Raw genomic sequence first — 14,741 nt, 5'->3', positions numbered from 1 at the left:
TTATGAATTGGCGGTATTGTTGCTATGGTTACTTAGAGTTTGATATACATTCCTCGCTGATAGTTTGAGTCATCCTGCCAGCCAATAGGATATGAATATCTTCCATGTTTGCAAAGTGATTAAAGGGACGGTTCATTCAAGAAAACAATAAAAAGCTATTCGGTGTTGTCTGTCCATCCGAGTAGAGCTTCTCATTAGATTTGTTTAGTTTTACAGTTGTCATCCAGACACATTGGAGAGCTGTGGTGTTTAGTTTGTGGTGCTCAAAGTGCAAAATTACAGTTGATCAAAACTCAACAACATATTTTCTAAATAGAATAATATGTTTAGCTGCAATAATCCACATACCTTAGAGAGAGATGATTGGTTGGCAAATGTCAGTAGTTTTCAATAAATCTCTTCACAACAGTATGGAACTATAGTTGGTAACATTTTCTTATGTTTGGAAAGACATGCTTTTGTTCTGTTGATATATTGTTTTAGTCTAGTTTTAGGTGAAGTGGCCCTTTAAATTCCTGGAAAGCTCTAGTAGGACCATGTTGCAGTGCTGTGTGACACGCAGTGGAAAACAAAGGTCTCATGTACTAGGTCAGTGTGGAAACTGATTTCCTGATCAGTGATCTCCTTTGTCCGTTCACTGGAGAAACATGTATTTCTGTAGTACATGCTGTTCTCCGTCTGCACTTGCACAGTGTCCTCTTTCATTCTCACCTTAGCTGGTAAATAGCCACCGGGGATGCGAGTGTTAAACCTGACAGCTGATGAGGGTACTGTACTGGGAACAGTGCTAGGCACAAGCAGAGTATAGGTCAGGTTTTTCCGGTGCTGACAGATGGGTGCCATAATATAGGCGCTGGCGCTTTGTCACCCTGCCTACTCCAGATACTGTTGTACAGAGACGTGGAAAAGTTTGGGGTCAGTGCGCACAGTCAGACATGTCTCAATAAGTGTTAATCGTTTGTGTCTGTTCATGAATATGAACTTCTGTGTCAGTATATATGTGGATATCTGTGTCAGTCTGTCCTCTTTAATTCTTCGCCACAACACATGTGCAGTAAGTTTCCTCTCCCACGATCCCCTTCTCCTGTGGGATCAGCCGATCTTAGGTGTCAGTGGTATCACCTGTTTCCTGGTTTCTTCCGTTGTCTTCTTCTCCCTCACGTTGCACGGACAGGGAGCCTATATTAAGAAGCTCACCGGATCTTTCCGACTGGTTGATTCCTAATGAAACCAAACCTTCTTAAATTCCCTACAGTAACCAAACTTTAACATTTAAGTGGAAAAAGTTTAGTAAAAGTTAAAACCTTCTACTTTAGATGCAATGAGCTCTCTGTTTTCTTTTCATAAAGAGTTACTTGTGTTTAAATATAACATTCAGGTTTTTGGCAGAAAAGAACAAACTTATGAGAAAATGTAAATCTGTGAGTGAATTAGAATCTTAAATGAGCATGATATAGATCATTATTGTCAAAATGAGCAAACAAAAAATGATTTATGGCAATTAATATTTTACTATGAATATAATTCTAAAACTATAATGTTTAAATATTGAGCATAGAGGGTGATTTGGTAAATTTGCACTTAATTATAAATTCAACATCCCAAGCAGAATGATAAAACCTGCAATTTCCCTACTTTAAAACAGGACTTGTGGTTTTCAGGTGGAACTGGAAATTAGTTGCAATTATGCAACGTTGTGCTGAAACATCCACTGGGTCAAAACAAGTCAGATATTAGAACCGAGTGGCATTTTACAATGTTCAGAAATACCCACAATGCTTGTGTCTTTAACTGAGGTCTCACTGGTTAATAAGCTTTTGCGGCCTTGCACACACTCGCACCTGTCACCCCACTTCCTATTGTGGAACAATGTGAAAACCATATACTTCCATATTGAATCTGAATATAACAACCATAATTTTTAAAATGTACACTTACACTACTATTCGTACTTTCATGAGTTCTTCATCGTCACATTTGGAGATCCTCTGTTCTTGTTTATTGGCTGTACTTCTTATTTGTCTTACTTTTTACGGCATCATATTTCAGTCCCAGATTCTTGGGATTCTGACACCTGACTGAAGGGCTTTTGAAGTGTCTCAAATGTCACATAGCGATCCTCTCCAGCATCTCCCCCTAACCCCCCATCAATCCCCAACTGCACACCCGAGCCCTCTGCTCTTATCACTGGCCACTCAGTCCCTGACGTCCAAAGGGGGCTGCGCTTTAATTTGTAGGACAGCTATTTGCTATTCTTAAAACTCAACAGTGTGGTGCTGCATTGGGGGAGACGTCTCTGTTTCCCCTCCACCTCTTTTCTTCTGCCTGTAGCTTTCGCCTGTAATATGGTTTTTGTTTAGTTTTTGCTGTTTGTCTACTGTAAATCAGACATGAGCTCCAGCCTGGTCAACTCTTTAGCCAAGGTTTATGACCCAAATCCTCTTCACGGTCAGAAACCTGGTGGAAGGAAGCTGTCTCTTAATGGATCAGACAGGTCCCAAGCTTCTTCATCATCACCATCCAGCTCCTCTGCTCATGATGCCGCCCTGCGCTGCGTGGAGAGCCGAATGGACTCCCTGAGCTCTCAGATGGAGCGCTTGCTCAACATGCAGCAGATTGTCTTGACTCGGCTGGACGGTCTGTCCCAGGATGTCGGGGGGATGGGTCGAGATCTGGCCTCTATGTGTGAAGAGGGCCACGGGGGACGACGTGGGTCGGGGTTGGAGGCGGCGTGCAGGGAGCTGCGTGGGGCTGTGGAGAGGGCCAGCGAGCGGATGGAGAGTCAGAGACGCAGGCTGGAGGGGGTTGAGAAGCTGGTGGAGGGCACGCAGCAGGTGATCAGCTTTATCGGGGAGGTGGTGAAGAGCTCCAGGCTGGTGGAGCTGCTGTTCAAACAGCCTGGAAACAAGGCCAACAAGAAGGTGAGGGGTTAACAAGATGTTCCTCCAAGAAATGGCTCAAAACAACCTCAGAGTCAAAATGTTTTAGATGTTTTCATCTCCGGCATCTGAGGAAGGTGTAATACAATATTTCCATAGTGCTTCTATTACACTGTAAACCCCAATCCATCCATGACACAAAGTAAAGTCAAAGTGACACCTATAAACACTTATCCCTTGTGAGGTTGACATGATTTTTTTATATTAAGTCAACAACTTTTGATTTTTGAGTTAGTTTTACTTACAGCCTAATTTGTTCTAATTTTATTTTACAAATTAAAAAAAACACAAATTATTTTATCATTTGACTGAAAACTTTGCGTCAAACTGACGAAAATCTCAAGTAAGACAGGGGTCATGTGACACATTTATTTTGTGTCAAGGGTACACATAACTTTCATGTTGCTGTACTGGAAAGTTTTGTGTGTAATAATCTGTATCAGTAGAGTGAGCCAATTGGGGCTAATGTCCATTTGACTTTAAAATTCCAATATATAATGTTGTTGTGACATAAAATGACTAAGTTATGACACATTAATTTGTTTTTGGTTAATTAAATATAATAAGCATTCAGTAACATATCAACATCCTGTTGATATAATTAAATACTCAATAAACACAAAGACAAGGGTCATGTGACTCACTTATTTTGTGCCAGGTGTAATCATAACGTTCATGTTACTGCACTGCACTAAACTAAAAGTGTTGAGTGCAAGCTGTTTCCAATACACTTAAGTTGAGTGAACAAATGGGAATTCACAGTGTACTGTGTGTTGTGATGTTAATGGACACATAGTGAGGGGTCTAATTACATTGTGATCGTAGCAGCAGATGCATTATAAGTGCCGTCTGAAAGGAATCCTCTTGATGGAATATCTGAGCTGTTTGCTATGGCATTATTAATAGTTGGTAAATACATGCAGTGCATCGTCAAACGGCTCGGGTTTTTAATTTTTTTCAAGCTGCTTCTCTCTCCTCTTAGTTTGATACGGCTCCACGTGACGCTATTATTAGTTCTGCTGTACTGCAACAAGTGCTTCTCTGTAATGTTAAGTAGTTTTCCTTTGTGCAGTGATTGTGTTGTGCCTCTGAGGCATCACACCGGTTATCTTATCCGAACCAGGTCTGTATCAGCAGTGGGCTGAACTGCAGCTGCACAGAGTCAGATCAGCACTTAGCCCGGCCTGTTCTGAGGAGGTGACATGACTGCAGTGATTGATTAGATGGGCTGGTGTCCTTGCATGTAACCACACATAGTCTGCATCACATAGTGCACGTGTGTTATTCTGGATGCGTGGTACAGTATGAAGAATGTGCCAAGGACTGAGTCGTGGTTTCTACTGTTCTGTGTTTGCAGGATGTGTGTGTGTGTGTGTGTGTGTGTGTGTGTGTGATGGAACATTTCAGATACTTGATTTGAGGCTGTTTTTACGATTGTGGTTCAGTAAACAGATTTATTACACCAGACGGCTTCTGCCAGACATGTAAAATGGCAGAGAAACCTGTGGCAGGGATCGTCTGAACTTAAAAAGCCAGTATCATGCATTAAAATGACCTTCTACTGATATTACCCTCGTATTACGTTCTTTAATCAGTGTACAATATTTGTGGGAAAGTGTAAACGAAGCTGTTTCCTGTGTTGTGTGGCACGTCGTCTGCCACAGATGATATGTGACCTTTCCTCTCCCTGGTGGAGGAGGTATCCGTCCCCCCCAGAACATCGGACTTGTGTTACGGGGGCAACAGCAGCAACAACAACAAAACATTTTGGCTTGCTGTCTGACAATTGTGCAAATGGAAATATCCAGTATATATATCTATGCCGTTGCCATCAGAAATCAGACTCCTGGCTCTTTGACAAGCGAGAAAGTGTTGCTGTAAATTTGAAGCTTTTACACCTGCTTCAAGTGTTGTCCATGTCGCTCACTTTGAGCATCCAGAGTATTATTTCACATTGAGCCCCCACTTTGTATTTGAATGTAATGTACAATGTCTAAAGCTTGATCTTTCTTCTTCTTTGTACAACAAGGCAAAGGATGACAAGGACAAAGCCAAACTGAGCCTGAAGGGCTTGAAGGCCCAGAAGAAGAGGAAGCCCCCGGACACGTCGGGTACGCTTAAACAGGAAGTTACATTTAACCACCAATCACCTGACTTTACACAGCATCTTTGTTCATTGATCTGCTAAAATGTATATGAACATTAAACCTATTATCCATTTATGCATCTACATAACTTTGCCTCAGTAGACTTGCAATGTCTATATTCTGCATGTGGCCATATCCCCTCTTTATTAGCTATCTTTGTTCACTGTCAGACCGTCCAATGAAGAGACAAGACTAAAGGCTCTGAAGGCTAGATGGTGCGCAGCTCATTACATTCCTTTGGAAATATAGTAGACAGTAGCAGCATGCACCAGTGACACCATAGAAAATAGTTTGTAATTGTTGATTGGCTGAAGAATAGAGAGACGACTCAGCTATACTCAAACAATGTAAAGTTTGGCCTGAGAGTGTGGTTTGAAGAAACGCCCTCAAAAGCTTATTATTTTATTATGGTGGCTATTTCAGGACATGTCGGACTCATCTCCACAGTGTATACTTTGATCAGTCCTACCTTCACCTGGTCAGCCATCACCTCAGTGTAGGCTCAGTGGTGCTCTGAGCTAAACCTCAACTGTCAAATCGTTTGATTGCCATTCTTCATGTCTCTGTCCGTCTCCTTCTCGTGGACATGATATCTCTGTAACGCCTTGACGGAACTTCTTCAAATTTGGCACAAACATTCACTTGGACTCAAGGATGAACTGATTAGATTTCAGTGGTCAAAGGTCAAAGGTCACAGTGACCTATTTTATATGACTCTGGATGAACAGGGATGTAACCTGAGACTAGTCTGAATGGCAGAGGCAGACAACCACAAGGAGGTAATTCTTGTCGCTAATGTTATCATGCTCACTTTGCTAATTTTGCACGTGAACATGCCAACCTGCTAAAATTAGCAAAGCATGTTAACATTGATCTAAAATACAGCTGATACTTTACTCAGGCATCAGTAGAGGGCCATCAATGTCTGTACCAATTTCCCTCCAACAATCCATCCAGTAGCTGTTGACATATTTTGCTCTGGACCAGTGGCAGTCCGATCAACCGGTGTAAATTTTAGGCATCCTAGGGTCATCGATAATCCGAACACATTCAAATTTGCTGTTTTCATGTGATAGCAGTACAGACTGCTGATGTATTTTTGTTTTTCCCACTTCAGATTCATCCTCCCTGACCGAGCCTGTGCTGCAGGAACAGGTGGAAAAGCTCAACAGGCAGAACACTGAGCATTCCCACATCAACGCAGAGGCTGAAGCCCAGAGGGGGGAGGACAGAGAAAGACAGGAGCAAGCAGAGCTGATCCTGGAAGGGTCGCACACCTCCGCCACGCAGTCAGAGGAGAGGAAGAAGACAACCAAGGAGAGAGAGGAGGGAGAGGAGGAGGGGGACGTCTTTCAGGACTCGGAGCCTGAGTTGGACGAGGAGAAGGAAGAAGATGTCAGTGCAGAGTCGGCAGGAAAAGTGGAGGATGATGGGAAGAAAAGGCATAAAGGAGAGGCAGGAGAGTCGACAAAATCAGAAAAGTCCCAGAGCATCATCGCAGACATTTGCAAGACCTCTCTCCTCCCACAGGAAAGGTATTTTTCCACTGAGTCACTTTGCTGACACTGGATTATATTTGTTGTTGTTTATTTAAGGTTTAATATTTTCCTTTATGAATGTGTGTGCAGCTCTGAGGAGGCCGGTGACGTGGCCACCTGCAGCAAACGTCGTGTCACAGAAGAAGACCTGGTGAAGGACGACCTCAAAAAAAGCAGAGTGGACAGTAAAGTGGGAAACGCTGATGGACTGGTGGTGGAGGGGGGCGAGACGCAGGCCTTTAAATCTGATGAAGCCAAGACAGATGTGGAAGAGGAGGAGGGAGAGTCAGGGGTGAAAGAATTTATTATTGGTAAGACATGACGTGTTTAACAATGAAATGTTTGGTATATTGGGAGGGGGGATGGAAAAGTTTTCACAATTTGTTACTTCAGATATGTGATTCTCGATTTTCAGCTAAGGAAGTATCTTTCCAGGATAGTGACAACACCAACTTTTATTTTGAAATTTAGGCCTTGGCTCAAGTTTTGTCAAATCCTGCTCTTAACCATATAACCTTAAATTTTTTGTGGTGGAAAGAAAATGAAGACAGATGCCAAATTCCTTTAGTCTCCATGTAGACTCAACTTAGTTGTTAGTTGGTGACATTTGACTTTTTGTCCCTCAGACTTTGAAGCAGATCCAGTGTCATAACAGCAGGCCTGCTCCAGCGTCACTGACATGTCGGTCGGCACAGCTGGCAGAGCAGATAATGAGACACTGGCATGCTGCTATTTTGATCCACTTTGTTTCTGGGTGGCCGTCGGGCCGAGGTCCATCCTCAGTCCATGTTTCACTTTCTATATTCGGCAACGGTAATGCCCTCTTTCTCTTAATTTTGTTATCGTTTGCTTTCTGTTTCAGACTCCAGCCCTCCACCGTTGGCACCTTTCGACCACCGCATCGTGACTCCCAAACCCCATCAGATCGCCACCTATTACACCATCAACAGAGATGAAGTCCTGGGAGGGTGAGTGACAAGAAAGCCCACAGAATACTCAGCTCTCCTCACAGCTCTCTGGAGTTTATTTTCATTTCAGTTCGAGCCACAGACACTTCGACACATCGCTCTTCTCTAATGAAATAACAGAGGATCTCACACCCTGTGAAGTGGCGCCTAATCGTTTTTTCCAAGACCTTTTTATTGCCCCCTAAAGGGCAGATGATTCTGAGCCTCGGAAGGCACTTGTGAAAGAACGGGCCTCTCTGATGTAATAGACCAGTGCTAAATCCTGCCTCTCCAACTGGAGATTACCCCTCAGCACGCAAGCACATTTCTAAAATTGCTGACATAATGGCACAGTACATAGCCCTAATTACTGTGTGACTGCAGGAGCCCATTATAATGATGTGTGTGTATGTATGCAAGAGCTGCGGCTAATGATTATTTTCATTATCGATTAAAAGAGTTAAGAAGTAAAAAATGACATCATGACATCAAGTTGGTTTTTTGTCAATTTACAATGATATAAAACAGAGAAAGGCAGTTTGAGAGGTTGGGAACCAGAAATTATTTGGAATTTGACCATGATCAATAACTTGAAACTAAATTGTTGTTGATAATTCTCTGTCGATTATGTAATCCTTTCAGCACGAGGATAAGTGGTACTTTATGGACTCAAAATCCAATTTCGAGGATGTCTCTTCTTCTACTCCGCCTTTTGTATCTGACTCATGAATGTGTTTGCTTTTCTTTCATTAGGGGACGTTTTGGTCAGGTCCACAAGTGCATGGAGAACTCATCTGGTCTGACGTTGGCTGCCAAGATCATCAAAGCCAGGAGCCAGAAAGAGAAGGTGCGGTAACGATCGGCCAATGGATGCTGAATATGAAACGGAATACACGTTCAGCAATAGTACCGCGATGCCAGCTTCCCCAGACAGTCTAATGAATGTTTTACTTTTATCATTGCTAAGCACCGTAAAGGATTAGATGTTAAAAATAGACATGGGCTCAGGAGCCTCAGGGGCGTGGGCATGTGTCAATTTGTCAGCCTCATTGTGTGTTTCTTGCTCTGGGTCATGTGAAAGTGATGGAGCGGGGAGGTCAGATGTCCGAGCATAGCTCTGTGGTTACGTTATCATGTGAGATATTCAGAAAGCTCCGAGCCGACCAAAAGCCCCCCAAACACACGACCAAATCCTCGGCCGGCTCATGTTGCCGTCGCCGATCGTCTGTGACTCCCAGCTTGTCTGTCCTGTTAAATTCACTGTACATATGATTGGACTCTATTGCTGCACTATATACTTTGAATATGCATCGTCTTCTTTTTCTCCACCCTCTTAAAACGTACAGCAATGATCCACGGCTCAAAACTGTTTGAAAAGCTCATTAGAGGAGCAGTCAGTAGGAGGAGTTGACTTCAGTATCTTTAAATCTAAGGATTTGACAAAAGAGAGTCGGTCAGAAAACAGCACAACTCCAATCTTTGAGATAAAGGTACAAACAGAAACCACAGGGTTCCGTATGTTACTCAGAAACTACACGAGATGTTGATACAGCTCATTTCAGGGTGGATATTTATTTTATTTATTTAATCTTTACTTAATCAGGCAGTCTGGTTGAGATTAAAATCTCTTTTCCAAGAGAGACCTGAGAACAAGAAGCAACGACAAGGCACAATCAACAACAAAGACAACAGAACTACACAATACAAGAAACTAAGAAACAAAGAATTAGCAAAAAACATTTACAAGAGTCATAGAATCCATCAAATAATAAAGATTTAAAATCTCTAAGGGAAATGTAAGACTCTAGTCTGAGGGGTGGATATACGCAGAATCAAGACAAGACAACCATCAGTATCCTACTACTATTTTCTTGACAGCTTAAATGTTTTACACAAATTAAAATGCTGATGTATCATGAGTGGAGGAGCCTGATGTTACTTCGAAGACAGTAGCTTCACTTCCATGTCAGAGTTTGCATGTGAGGGAAACAAAAACTGCTAAAAAAAAAATGAGAATACACGTTGTTGTCAGTATTTAACTATGCAGCAGCCTCTATGTTTGCTCGTGGTCTGTGTGCCTGTCTCTGCAGTGTCCCTGTGCAGTTCATGTGTAATTAGTGTTGAACTGTTCTCCTGCCTGTTTGTCTCCTCAGGAGGTGGTGAGGAATGAGATCCAGGTGATGAACCAGCTGAACCACGCCAACCTCATCCAGCTGTACGCCGCCTTCGAGTCCCGCCACGATATCATCCTAGTCATGGAATAGTAAGTCCGTCTAACAGCCCCTGTATATATGTGTGTGTATGTGTGTGTGTGTGTGTGTGTGTGTGTATCTTTTCTAATGTGCTAAATACAACAGAGATACAAGCTGTGAATATATGTTTGCTCCTCTTTGTGACGTAGTGTGGAGGGAGGGGAGCTGTTTGACCGCATCATCGATGAGAACTACAACCTGACAGAGCTGGACACGGTGCTGTTTATACGTCAGATCTGTGAAGGGCTGCAGTACATGCATAAAATGTACATCCTGCACCTCGACCTCAAGGTAAACCTACTTCAGCTTAGGATCCCGCCATGCACACGTTCCCTATCTTTATGCTTACTGTTTTTCAACACAAACCTATGCATAAGAAACCACAAGAAATCTCATTTTGGATGACACTTTTAAAAATGGTTTGCAAACAGTCATTTCTGTCCTGTTGTAATGACTCGTTCTCTCGGCTATATCCACCACAGAGGGAATTTGATTGAAAAAACCAGCAAGTTAACTGAACTTTATTGGATTCTTTATCTGAGATTGTAATTTCTCTCTTTTGTTCATTTTCAGCCAGAGAACATCCTCTGTGTCAGCAGAGCTACTAACAAGATTAAAATCATTGACTTTGGCCTGGCCAGGAGGTAAAATCTATCCTCTGTTTACAGGTGACATCTTTGTCACCTTATCTTTCATAACATAATTGACTTAACTTTCTCAGTCCCAGATCCAGCTCTCATGGTTCTGGTGTTGTGTCTCTGACAGGTATAAACCCAGAGAGAAGCTGAGGGTCAACTTTGGAACACCTGAATTTTTAGCTCCTGAAGTCATCAACTATGAGTTTGTTTCATTCCCAACAGACATGTGGAGTCTTGGTGTCATCACTTACATGCTGTAAGCTGTTGTTGCAAATTAATGCACACACACGCACGCACACACACACACACACACACACACACACACACACACACACACACACACAAACATACGGTATAAAGACACAGTCAGTAGTTTCCCTGACCTCTGTTTCTTTCTTCCTGTTCAGGCTCAGCGGTTTGTCTCCGTTTCTGGGGGACGACGACAATGAGACGCTGAACAACATCCTGGCCTGTCAGTGGAACTTTGAGGAGGAGGAGTTTACGGACATCTCCGATGAGGCCAAAGACTTCATCACCCGTCTGCTGGTGAAGAGCAAAAGCTGGAGGATGAGCGCTGCAGAGTCACTCAGACACCCATGGCTCTCAGACCGGAGTCTGCACTACCGCCTAAATCAGAAGGTAATACTGACGTCCTGCATCGTCCATGTACGGCCATGAAACACAGATTCAAAGCCACAATTAAAGCAGTTAGGATTATGGATGCACTGATTCATCTGATCCTCTCTCACTGCAGAAAAACAAGTGCCACTCCACACATGCTCCTTCTCCAGAGAGCTAAGCAGGTGAGACCTATATTTTCTGGCTAGCTAACAATCAGTTAGTCAAACTAAAGCATCTGTTCCTCCTCATACACAAATGTAATATATGTACATACATTGAATTTCCATATATGACATATCCTGTATGTACATATAAAACAAATATGTATATTTCATATAAACTAATATCTTCATACATCCAGAAGATATATATATATGTGATAATAATATATCCCCTTATAGGTGACATGTATTCAAACATCACTCTTGATACAGGGATATAGGAATATGTCATATATTAAATTTCTGTATGGGTCATGCCATCAACTGACTAACTTACCCAAACCTTCCTTTGTCTGTTTCCCTCCTAGAAACACTGTGAGGCCCTCAGCATGCCTTCTGACAATGTAGGGCCCCGGAGCCCAACACTGGACCAATGCTGCTGTACCTGTATGGCTACTGGATAACTACTCTCTGCCTTGCCTCCTCATGTTAGCTTAGCCCCGCAGCTCATAGCTCTGACCTGAATCCTGAATAGTAAGAGGCACACAGAAAAAAAGAAAAAAAAGAAAAACATACTTTTTCTAATCGCCGCCATCGAGGCTCAGACGGTCTGCTAGCATGGTTACTGTCCTGTGTGGAGCGCAAACCTTCAGACTGAACCAGACTCTGTAGCTCTGTTAGTGAGAACGGCTTGTATCGCAATGGTGAATCCAAAACAGTACAACTACAGACTACAACCTACAGCCGCTACATATATCACTGCAGAACAAACACTGCTGTCAGTGATCAGTTTGTCATGTTGTCCTGGTTTGTTGCATGCTTTGCACTTTTTGACCTATTTCTCCAAGATTCAGCAAACTACAATTCAAAATACAGACTGAATTCTGATATTTAAATAATTTTTTTTTTTTTTTGGATACATCTTTTTTCTTTCTTTGAATTTACAAGTCTTATAAAAAAAATTGTATTCACTCTCAAACTAAAAAAATACATTTAGAACAGAAGTTGACATCACACCCCATTTATTTATTTTGTATATAACACAGCACTGCTTTATGCCCCCGTTCCCCTGAAGTGTGAGAATATCTCAATGACTGAATACTTCCTGGTTCGTTACTAGCACATTTTCACTGTAGACTGGATCGCCTTCTGTTTGCATTCATGCCGCTTCGCTTCGGCAGTTTGGAGTAGCCCCGTCACCTTCCATGAAGGCACAACGAACAACAGAATACTACCTATGAATGATTCATGTTTATGACTGAAGTGGATTCTTATGTTCATTTATTTACTGGTTCAACACCAGACTGTACTTGAAGTGCAAAGCTTTTATTCAAGATGGGATGTTTTTTTTGTTCAGGGGAGATAAAAAGGATTTCACTTTAGTTTATGCACATTTGTTATGTGTAAATTCACAGTTCAGCCCAATGGGGAGCCAACAACAGTGTGGAAAGTATCACTCAGTGCTTTATTGTCCCAGAGACGGGAAGTTGGATGAACACTTGTCAGTCAGTTGTTGGCTGTTCTATTTGGAAATGGAAAAGCTTTGTGATTTTGAATACTTGTTTATTTGAATTTATGATACTTTTTTTTCAAGTTTTTCTTGTGTAATGAGACATAAATAAATGTAGAATATAAATAAGGAAATAAATAAAGCACACTAGAAAATAATTAAGCGTGTTTCTTAAACTGTATTTCTGTGGAAATGAATGATAGGAATTGAATATTAAATGTAAGAAGTTATAAAGAGCTGGGTAAATATATATGAAAACGTGTACATACATCCTGAGAATGTAGATATATATATATAGTCCTTTTACATTGTATATTAGGTAGATTATGCTTCATATTCCTACATGTCCACACTCTCAATCAACAGTGACCAAGAAGTAAAGTTACAATCTATCACTTTCCGATACCAAGTCACTGTAGCCTCCAGTCTGCCCTGAAGGAGAAATGTTGCCCAGAGGATTTATTATAACCTTTTGTATTGTAATGGCTGAAGCTTTTGGCAAGCCTGGTAAGTAAACAGCTGTTAATGCCAACAATAGTTATGTAGCAACAGCAAAACGTACAGATGGCTCCTTTAAGTATATTCCTCTTTGATGTCAAAATATTCCAGGCCTGACCGCCACCATTTTATGTCCAATGTTTTTGACAAGTTTTATAATCCATCCACACACGTTTGATAATTCACTGAGCACGAAGCACATACAATTTACTGAACACATTAACATATTTCTCATACATATTTCAGTTTACCCTGTTACATTTTTACACCTCCATACACCTGGATTATGAGCTGGTGGGCATGTTTTACTAAATCATGCTCCTGGACTCTCTCACATTAAAAAATTGACAATTACTCAGTTAAACCACTAGAGGGCAGCATATCTAACCAATAGCAGAGAACTGTACAAGAAAAACTGACAAATTATTTAATTCCATTTAATGATTTGATTTGACTCCTGAGATGTACTGTTTGTATGTCTGTATTAATTTTTGATTGTTCAGTGATTAATGCAGCACTCTGGAGGGTTTGTCATCAGCTGCTGAGAATCCAAACTTCATTTAGAAGCAGCTATATTCCCGTCAGCATCAGTCAGCTGAAACAATAAACATCTCTCTGTGCATGCTGAGGGATATTTGGCTGTTGGGAAAGACAACGAGAGAGTTAGAAAGAGAAGATGTGGGTTGAGGTAAAAAAAAAAAAAAAAGATTTGGGGAGAAAATGAGGCGTTTCTTTCATCACTTGATGTGCTGAGGCAGCAGAACTTCCCAGCTGAAAAATACAACTTCTTTCCCATAAAACATACCACACAATGAACTATAGTTCTGGGTTTACACCATCCACACAGGGAGCTTTTCACATCCATCAAAATATCAGATTGACATCTTCTTATCGACTTCATTTATCAGTGTAAATCAAAACTCTGAAGCAAGTGGGGAAGAAAGAGAGAAGGGAATCCAGCTCCAACCAAAATTCAATTAGTTAACACAAATAATTTCACAACCTCATCTCAATTAAATCTCCAAGATCTATTTATTTCTGTTTGAGGCTCCAGTAAAATATACAGAGACACAGGCTTTCTTCTCAGCAGTCCTGGGATGAGGAGTAAAGATAATGGGACACAGGGAAATTCACCATTTGAGCTTTTATATTCTTAATGTCAGTGATCGAAGTCAGATAGATGTTATTAACCTTCCTCTGTCACCCTCATGCTTTTTAATGTTTGCTGCTGCTCTTGATTTTTCAGCCTCCCCAGTTCTGCCTGTGCGGTATGTAGAGGATATACATCTGTGATCCCTTGAGTTGAGATCTGGGGAATTTGGAGGCCATAGCCTAGGTCATGGCATCTCATACTCATCAAGCCCATTCAATGAGCCCTTGTATTACATCCTGAAAGAGTCAAGTCAGTTTTTATTTGTATAGCGCAAATTCACAACAGAAGTTATCTGAAGGCACTTTTCAAGCAGGTCTAGACCTTCTCTTTACAGCAT

The 14,741-nt window shown here is 41.5% G+C and overlaps 1 protein-coding gene across 1 annotated transcript; it reads left to right on the top strand.

The window, feature by feature from the left end:
- Window positions 1-2,192: 2,192 nt before the first annotated feature.
- Window positions 2,193-12,904, top strand: LOC111227561 (myosin light chain kinase 2, skeletal/cardiac muscle-like). The gene is made up of 13 exons (XM_022753107.1): window positions 2,193-2,921; window positions 4,969-5,050; window positions 6,204-6,621; window positions 6,715-6,935; window positions 7,487-7,592; window positions 8,325-8,418; window positions 9,725-9,834; window positions 9,973-10,114; window positions 10,397-10,467; window positions 10,589-10,717; window positions 10,869-11,100; window positions 11,216-11,264; window positions 11,612-12,904. Exons 1-12 carry the CDS (start codon window positions 2,391-2,393, stop codon window positions 11,258-11,260), a joined length of 2,181 nt encoding a protein of 726 aa, XP_022608828.1. The 5' UTR covers window positions 2,193-2,390; the 3' UTR covers window positions 11,261-11,264; window positions 11,612-12,904.
- The last annotated feature ends 1,837 nt before the right edge of the window (window positions 12,905-14,741 follow it).

This window comes from Seriola dumerili, unplaced genomic scaffold (genome assembly GCF_002260705.1).
Source record: "Seriola dumerili isolate Sdu_G_001 unplaced genomic scaffold, Sdu_1.0 BDQW01000189.1, whole genome shotgun sequence".
NCBI classification, from domain to species: domain Eukaryota; kingdom Metazoa; phylum Chordata; class Actinopteri; order Carangiformes; family Carangidae; genus Seriola; species Seriola dumerili.
The sequence above is the reverse complement of the archived record's forward strand: the minus strand, read 5'-3'. Positions and strand labels throughout refer to the sequence as shown.